The 8,358-nt window shown below is 57.3% G+C and overlaps 1 protein-coding gene across 1 annotated transcript; it reads left to right on the top strand.

Moving 5' to 3' along the window:
- Positions 1–1,626: 1,626 nt before the first annotated feature.
- Positions 1,627–7,980, top strand: Shd (Src homology 2 domain containing transforming protein D). The gene is made up of 6 exons (XM_026404446.2): positions 1,627–1,923; positions 2,639–2,744; positions 2,817–3,008; positions 4,422–4,545; positions 5,854–5,973; positions 7,794–7,980. The coding sequence occupies exons 1-6, from the start codon at positions 1,627–1,629 to the stop codon at positions 7,978–7,980; spliced, it is 1,026 nt and encodes a 341-aa protein (XP_026260231.2).
- Positions 7,981–8,358: the final 378 nt, after the last annotated feature.

Here is an 8,358-nt window from a genome sequence, read left to right as displayed (position 1 = left end):
GCCCCCCCCCCTCAGAGCTGTACTCCTGGGGAGCCTCGGTTCTTCCTGACACCCCCCACTCCAGTTCCTAAGGGGAGCCCAGCAGAGCCCGCCTGAGGAGAGAAAAGGTGCCCCCTCTTGTCTCTGACCCCCACATCTTGGGTGCCCTCCCCCAGGCAGCTGCAGCGACCAGGACCGGCAGACCCCCCTCACTTCTTCCCCGCTTCCAGCCTCCCGCCCTGGAAGCCACAAAGGGACAGATGCGAGGCCACCAGACAGGCACAGATACCATCTCCCCTCCCTCCAGGCCAGCTGCCCCAACCCCTCCCGCCCTGCAAGGGGTCCCCTGGGGAGGGAGAGAGCCAGCCCTCTGGGGGAGGGGAGGCCAGCCCTCCGGCTCCCACCTCCCGCTTTCCCTCCGCGGCGTCAGTGTCAATTTTAGCCACTGACCTCTCCGACAGTTCCACCCCCTCCACTGCCTGGTCATCGGCTCAATTTCGACCCTCAATAGCGGTCACTCTCATCCCATCTCCGGGTCAATTTCGTCCCTTCTGGCGGTCAAGTCCAGCCCCCCGTCTCCCGGCTCTGCCTCCCGGGTCCTCTCGCGCGGGCCGGCGAGCTGTGTCCGCCCCAGGCCGTGCTCACCTGCCGCGCTCCTCTCTCGCCTCCGCGCATCTCGGGCCTCCGGGTCAGTGTCCAGCTGCCGCGGTCTCGGCCCCAGCGACTCCTGTGCCCCCAGCCCCCTTCCCTCGGCGACCGCGGTCCCCTCCCTCCCTCCCTCCCCGGATCAGCGGAAGGTCTCTGTCACCTCCGAGGGGAGCGCAGGGGAGGGAAAGGGCGGGGAAGCCTTGACGTTGCTTCCCAGGACGCGGCCCGGGGCGGATAGGGACCCGGGCGACCGCAGGCGCGCCCCCTCCCCAAAGTCCCACCTCGCGGCCACGCGCGCCCGCGGTCGCGCGTAAAGTCCCCGAAAGCTTGAACGCGGATTGCAGGAGGTTTTTATTTCCCTTTGTGCGGTGGCTGGGGCCGGATGGAGGCAGCCGGCCGGGGGCCTTGGGATTAGGGCTCCCCCCAGCGCGGAGCGGAGCGGAGCGCAACAAAGGATGTACCCTGCCAGGGTCACCGTCCCCGCCGCGCAACTTCGCGAGCGGCGCTCGCGCCCCAGGGGAGCCAGCCAGCTGCGCTGAGAAGCCGGGTCCCGGCTGAGCAGGGCTGGGGGCGTCCGAGGGCGGCGCTCCCCGGACCTCGGAGCCCCAGCGAGGATCCCGGAGCCTCCCAGGCGGCGGAGGCGGCGCCGCACACCGGAGTGCGCTGCCCGCGCAAAGTCTGCGCGCTTCCGCGGATGCCCCTCGCCCCGGCACTTCGACCCCGCGCGCCGCGTTCAGGGACTTGCCGGGCGCCCCTTACCCTGTGGTTCTTGGAGAGCCGGGCGAAGGTGGGCTTCCTCCTCCCTCCTCTTTCTCCTCCTCTCTCCCTCTCTCACCTTTTCACCTTGCCCCTGTGGAGCCCAACCGAAGGGCACACCTGAGCTCTTCCCCCTCCGTCTCCTCCTTTCCCTCCTGCACTCCTCCCCTCTGAGAAGGGACCCAAAACAGGTATGTGGGTCCCTCTCTTACAGCAGCCAGGTTTGGGGTGACACGAGCCCAAATGGCCAAGTGGCTTCGGGACTACCTGAGCTTTGGCGGTCGGAGACCCCCTCCGCAGCCGCCCACCCCGGACTACACGGAGAGCGACATCCTGAGGGCCTACAGGGTGCAGAAGAATCTGGACTTTGAGGACCCCTATGAGGACTCCGAGAGCCGCCCAGAGCCAGACCCTGCAGACCTCGGAGACACCAAGGGCCCCGGAGACTCCAAGTTCGACTCTCCCAAGCACCGGCTCATCAAAGTGGAGGCCGCAGACATGGCCAGAGCCAAAGCCTTGCTGGACAACCCCGGGGAAGAGGTGCGTGCCTGGGCAGCTCCGCGGGACACTGGGTGCCAGGGTCCTGTTCTGCTCCCTGATCCAGGGAGCGTGGTTTATGCACGATCCCAGAGGTGGGCAGGGCACCGGACACTTCCGCCCCCACCTGATCAGCAGAGTCTGATACCTCTTTTAAATACGTGGTGCTGTCACCAGCGCCCCCAGAATCCCCTCCTTTGACGTTGGCCCCAGCTTAGAAGACAGATGCCAGCCAGGGTTCCCTAGCCATGCTGCCCCTCCTACTTGATTTCCATTTTACAAAAGTGGAAGCTAAGGCTGGCAGGAGAGAAGTGACTTTCCAGCCCAAGGTCAAAGCCTGGCACATTAACATTGGAACCTAACCCAGAGCTGCCTGCAGTGCCCACCCTTCTTGTCAACATGGTTTTTAGCTCTCTTGGGTGGTGGTTGAGAGCCCAGGGAGATAGGAGGAGGGAACGCAGGGAAATCAGAAGGCTGGGGTCAAACTGCCTCACACTCACCAGATGTGTGACCTGCCCAAGTCACTTGCTTTGGTTTCCTCACCTGTAAGATGGGGCCTGTGTACTTGCTGAGTGTTGCTCTTGCAGATAAACACATGCAGAGCATCTAGTACAGGGGGACCTAAGCTGGGCCAGCTGGAATCCCTGACACCACCCAGCTGGGCTCTCTGGAGCTCAGCTGGTCTCCCTAGCTCTCTCCCTTCCTCTTCTGTTCCCAGCTGGAAGTTGACACTGAGTATTCAGACCCCTTCGATGCCCAGCCTCACCTGCCACCCCCAGATGATGGCTACATGGAGCCCTATGACGCCCAGCGGGTCATAAGTGGTGAGTGAGCAGGGCTGGGGAGGTGTCAAGTCCCCAGGGGATGGGGGCTGACCGGTGTCCTTGGCCTCCCAGAACTGCCCTGTGGCACGGTGGTACAGCTGTATGATACTCCCTATGAAGAGCAGGACCCAGAGCCGGGGGACGGGCCCCCTTTTGATCAGAGGCCTCGGCAGAGTCGGCTGCCCCAAGAGGATGAACGTCCAGCCGATGAGTATGACCAGCCCTGGGAGTGGAAGAAAGACCACATCTCCAGAGCATTTGCAGGTGCTTCTCTGAATCAAACCCTGACCTCTGAATGGCCCATCCTCCATTTCTTCATCTAGTCACCTCTCTGCATCTATTTATAAAGTAGAGCCCAATTACCTGCCTTGAGGTAATTCATTGATTCTCACTAAAGTGGGAATGGCTGATAGTCACAAATTCTTCCCCTCAGGAAAACCTGCATATTCTTTGGCAACTGAAAGGCCTTGTGAAATAAACCTAACTCATTCTGCTCAGCATAGTGCAGGGAAAGGAATGGCTTTGGTCAACACTAGACCTGGGTTTGTGTCACTTCCTTGGACAAGTCACTGAGTCTTAGTCTCCTTACCTACAAAATAAAAGGTCATCATAGTACCTACTGAACAGAGTTCTTGTAAACTGAATGCTGGCCAGGGCCCAATGACAGGAGAGCTGTTAGACGGGAAGGGCAGGATCCTCTAGTTGTGTCAGCCAGGAGGACTTGGGGTCAATCCCTAGCTGAATTGAGGGAACTTGACTGAGTCTCTGAATCTCAGTTTCCTCTTCTATAAAAATAGTAACAATAAGATCAGCTTTAAAAAATAAAAGAACTCAGGCTGGGCCTGGTAACACATGCCTGTAATCCCAGCTGTTGGGGAATCTGAAGCAGGAAGATCTCAAGCTCAAAGCCAGCCTCAGCAATCTAGCAAGGCCCTGAGTAACTTAGCTAGACCGTGTCTAAAAATAAAAAATAAATAAATAAAAAGGGCTGGCGAGGTGGCTCAGTGGTTAAGTGTCCGTGGGTTTCAATCCCTGGCACCAAAATAAATAAATAACTCAGGCTGGGTGTGGACTCAAGAGGCTGAGGCAGGAGAATCTCAAGTTCGAGACCATTCTCAGCAGATTGGGGAGATCCTATGTCAAGTAAAACAGAATAATAATAGTAATAACAACAACGACGACGACGTTCAATCCCCAGTACTACTACTACTACTAAATAAAAGAACTCAGGCCAGGAAGGTTTGTGCCCACATGACCTTGCCTCAAAAGTTGTATGACTGGGAGGGTGTTTGGGACTCATTACTTCCACCCACCTGTATTTATATGGAGGATGGTCTCTAGTTTTAAGACTTGGTCCAAATTGGAACAGAACCCTAAGGGAACTCAGCCCTAGGTGCTCTGTAATCCGACCTGCTCTTGGATTTGATGCTCCTGCTGCTGCCCCGCCCCTTCCGTGCCCCCAGATTTATGATTCACCACGCCCCTCTCTTCTGAAAGCCAATTGGCTGCTCCTGTGTCAATCCTTCCATTCTTTAGCCTAGCTCCTCCTTTTGTGAGCTCTGATAGGTGATCCAAACTGGCACCGCCTCCCCAATGAAATTTCATTGGCTTGACTCTGCCCCACTCCCTTGAGGTGGACTGGACTTAACTCTTTCTTCTCTAACCCTCCCCTTCCAGTGCAGTTTGACAGTCCAGAGTGGGAAAGGACCCCAGGCTCAGTCAAGGAGCTACGGAGACACCCACCCAGAAGCCCCCAGCCTGCAGAGCGTGTGGATCCTGCTCTGCCCCTGGAGAAACAGCCGTGAGTGGGAGAGCTGAAGGAACCATCAACACACTCTGATTTACTCAACAAACGTTTTCCTTTTAAAATTGATTTATTAGTATTATTGGTATTGGGGATTGAACCAGTGGCGCTCTATCACTGAGCTACGTCTCCAGGTCCCCCTCCCGCAATGCACCCCCACCCTTTAAATGCTAAGACAGGGTCTTGCTGAATTGTGAAGGCAGGACTCGAACTTGTGACCTTCCTGCCTGGCCTCCCGAGTTGCTGGCATTACAGGTGTGCCCCACTGCACCGGCAGGCAGAAGTTTTCTTGTTTTCCCACCTGGGACCCTGGAACTGGGAAGAACTTGGATTCATTCATTTATTAACTTCATTGATTTCTTCAGCTAATCACTGTCCCCCACACACACTGCTTGCTGAACAGGCTCCCGCAGATAAGGGCCCCTTCCCTTTGGAATCAGGTTGGGGTTCAGACCCCTGCTCTGCATCTCCTGCTGTGTGGCCCCAGTCAGTACCATCAGCTTCTAAGCATCCAAGTCCCAAACCCCCTGGGTGCCTGGCTCAGGGTAGGATCTCCTCCCTGCACTTGGGTACTTGGGAGGGGATTTTGAACCTGCGAAGGACACAGGAATCATCCTCACCCCCAGAAGATCTTGGAATGGAACTGGGAGGAGCAGTTCACTCAGAACTTTGTGCAGAAGTGTGGGGCCTGAGCTGAGGGGCCCTGGGTGTTCTGTGTCCCTCCAGCACTGGGAGCTCCTCAGGTGCTCTCCAGGCCTCGCCCTCACCCCCAGGCCCAAACCTCTGCAGAGGGCGGGGCCTGTTACCTCGCATGAGGCCCAGAGTGAGAGGAGCCTCTTAGTTTTCTCTGATAGAAACCAGCAGCTGGGTGCTCCTCTCTCTGGCTCATGCTCAGTTGTTGTTGTTTTCGTTTGTTTGTTTGTTTTAGCACAATTAATGAAAAATATTAAGTGCAGAGCAGTGCAGGGCAGGGTACAGAATGTGGCAAAGCAGATGAGAGAGACTGAAGTTGGGGACCAGGGAGGGCTGCTGAGGCCGGGTGCCAGGCAGGCTCCAAGATCTTGATGCTGGGGCTGTAGCTCAGATGCAGGGCGTGATGCCCTGGAACTCCACCCTCAGCACAACAAAAGAGAAAGGGGGTGGGGGTCAGGTGCCCATGCAGAATGGCCCCAGCCCCAGCTCCTCCCAAGGGGACTTCCTGGCTTGTTTGGGGGATGTCACAAGACCTCGCACCTGCCTGGCCTGACCTTCTCCCAGGGTGTCAAAGGGCAGTGGCCTTCAGGAGACACCTGCCCCCGTCTGCAGGTGGTTTCATGGACCGCTGAGCCGCATGGATGCCGAGAACCTCCTGTCACTCTGCAAGGAAGGCAGCTACCTCGTGCGGCTCAGTGAGACCAGCGCCCAGGACTGCTCCCTGTCCCTCAGGTGAGACCCCAGCCTTGCAGGGACAGAGTGTCACAGGACCACATGCCTCATACTTGGGCTTAATAAGGTGGGAGCAAGCTGGACGCTGTGAGCTGTGGTGCCGGTGGTCACACCTGTCATTCCATCGGCTCCAGAGGCTGAGGCAGGAGGATCATGAGTTCAAAGCCAGCCTGGGCAACTTAGTGGGCCCTAAGCAGCTTAGTGAGACCTGTCTCTAAATAAAATACAGAAAAGGGCTGGGGAGTGGCTCAGTCGTAAAGGGCTCCTGGCTTTAATCCCCAGTGCAAAAAAAGAAAAAAAGAAAGTTGAAGTTCATCCATTTCTCCATCTCAGACCCTAGTCTCAGAGTAGGCCAGCGAGGTGTTTTTCCTTAAGATTCTGAGTGTGACTATAAAATGCTCCCAAGATCCTACCAGGTATCTGGGAGCAAGATCTAAAAGGACAAAATCAGAAGAGGGCTTTGGAGACAGATTCGAATCCTGACGGCCACTTTCTAGCTGTGGAACCTAAGCTAAATGACCAAATCTGTCTGGGCCTGGGATTTATCTGGAAAACAAGGACAATAGTGTCAACATCATGGTGGCACGGTGATAAATTTAAAAGAAAACAAAAATCAAAAAGTGTTGAGAACTGTGCTAGGGAAACAAGAGGTGCTTAGTTACTGTTCATCATGACAAAGGGATTCAGGGTTCTAGGGCCACCACCCCTCGCCCCCACACCTGCGGACCACGTGGTGCCCAGGAGGGAGTCCTTGGGGGGATCAGAAAGTTTGGAGAGCCTGTCACAGTGAGGCACGCCTGTAATCCCAGCAGCTCGGGAGGCTGAGGCAGGAGGATCACCAGTTGAAAGCCAGCCTCAGCAACAGCAACAAGCTAAGGAACTCAGTGAGACCCTGTCTCTAAATAAAATATAAAAAGGGGTTGGGGCTGTAGCTCAGTAGCAAAGCACCTGGCTAGCATGAGTGAGGCACTGGGTTCGATCCTCAGCACCACATAAAAACTAACAAATAAAATAAAGGCATTCTGTCCATGTACAACTACAAAAAATAAAAAATAATAAAATATAAAAAGGGCTGGGATGTGGCTCAGTGGTGGAGTTCCCCTGAGTTCAATCCCCAGTTCCTGTGCCCCCCACCAAAAAAAGAAAGTTTGGAAGTTTGGAGAGAGAAGGGACCAAGTCTAGGGGTGCTAGGAGTGAGCCAAGAGGGGTCTTAGAGCCCCCACCATGAGGGTTGGTCCCTTCATTGAATGAACATGAATTGAGCATCTCCTATGTTCCTGGCCCTGTTCTAGGTGCTGAGACTCTGGCTGTGCCAGAGATCAAGATAGTCTCTGAGATAAGGGCTAAGAGCAATGTGAGACCCTGGGAGGTCACAGGGGGCTGAGGGTGTCTCTGAAAAGTGACACTAGCTGAGTGGGAGGAATCCTGGAAGGGAAAGGCTCCCTTCGCCTGGCGGAGTGTGGTGTGAATGTGCCTGGGCACCTGGGCCACAGGGCCAGCATTGCTGTGAGTCCCCCCAGGCAGGGCTTGGAGGGAAGGAAGTGAGCTCCCGCAGAGGGCACCTGCTCCTCTCAGACCCAGGTGAGCGCTGGGCCTGCACACCAGCCCTGCTCCAGGAGGACCTCAGGTCTGCAGGACAAGCCTGCCAAGGCCGTCCTGCCTGTGGGTGGTGGCTGACCACTGGCCCCCAGACCCTGGCTTTTTAGAGGTGCCTGGGGAGCCAGCACCCACCCTGCCAACTGTGAGGGGGGGCTTGGGGGCAACGGAGAGTGTGGGTGGGTCTGGGGAGCTCAGGGCCACCTTTGCCCCCTGACCCCCAGGAGCAGCCAGGGCTTCCTGCATCTGAAGTTCACGTGGACCCGAGAGAACCAGGTGGTGCTGGGGCAGCACAGCGGGCCCTTCGCCAGCGTGCCCGAGCTGGTCCTGCACTACAGCGCTCGCCCGCTGCCGGTGCAGGGAGCCGAGCACCTGGCTCTGCTGTACCCCGTCACCACGCAGAGACCTTGAGTCCTGAGAGGGCCCCACGTCCTGCCGCTCAGCGGAGGAGGGCTGGGGAAGGGATGGACACACGGACCCCCTCCCCGTCCGCCCTCCGGGTCCCCGCTGTGTTCCGGGGCCCAGATGGTGTCTAAAAGCCCTCCCCTGGCCCCGCAATAAAGAAGCTGCTGTCTTTGTCCTGCATCCTTTCTGGGCCGCAGGGAGGTGGGGATGGCAGAGAGAGAGCCTGGGCAGCCATTGCGGCCTGAATTGGCCCCAGGGGTGTCCAGTGAGCTGCCCGGAGAGTCCCAGCGCCCTGCAGAGGCACTGGCCCCTTGGAGGACTAGGAGAGAGCCTGAGAGGGGCAAGAGCCTCCCCAGCTCTTTGTTTTGGGGCCCAAGGCGGGTG

This window comes from Urocitellus parryii, chromosome 3, assembly GCF_045843805.1.
Source record: "Urocitellus parryii isolate mUroPar1 chromosome 3, mUroPar1.hap1, whole genome shotgun sequence".
NCBI classification, from domain to species: domain Eukaryota; kingdom Metazoa; phylum Chordata; class Mammalia; order Rodentia; family Sciuridae; genus Urocitellus; species Urocitellus parryii.
The sequence above is the reverse complement of the archived record's forward strand: the minus strand, read 5'-3'. Positions and strand labels throughout refer to the sequence as shown.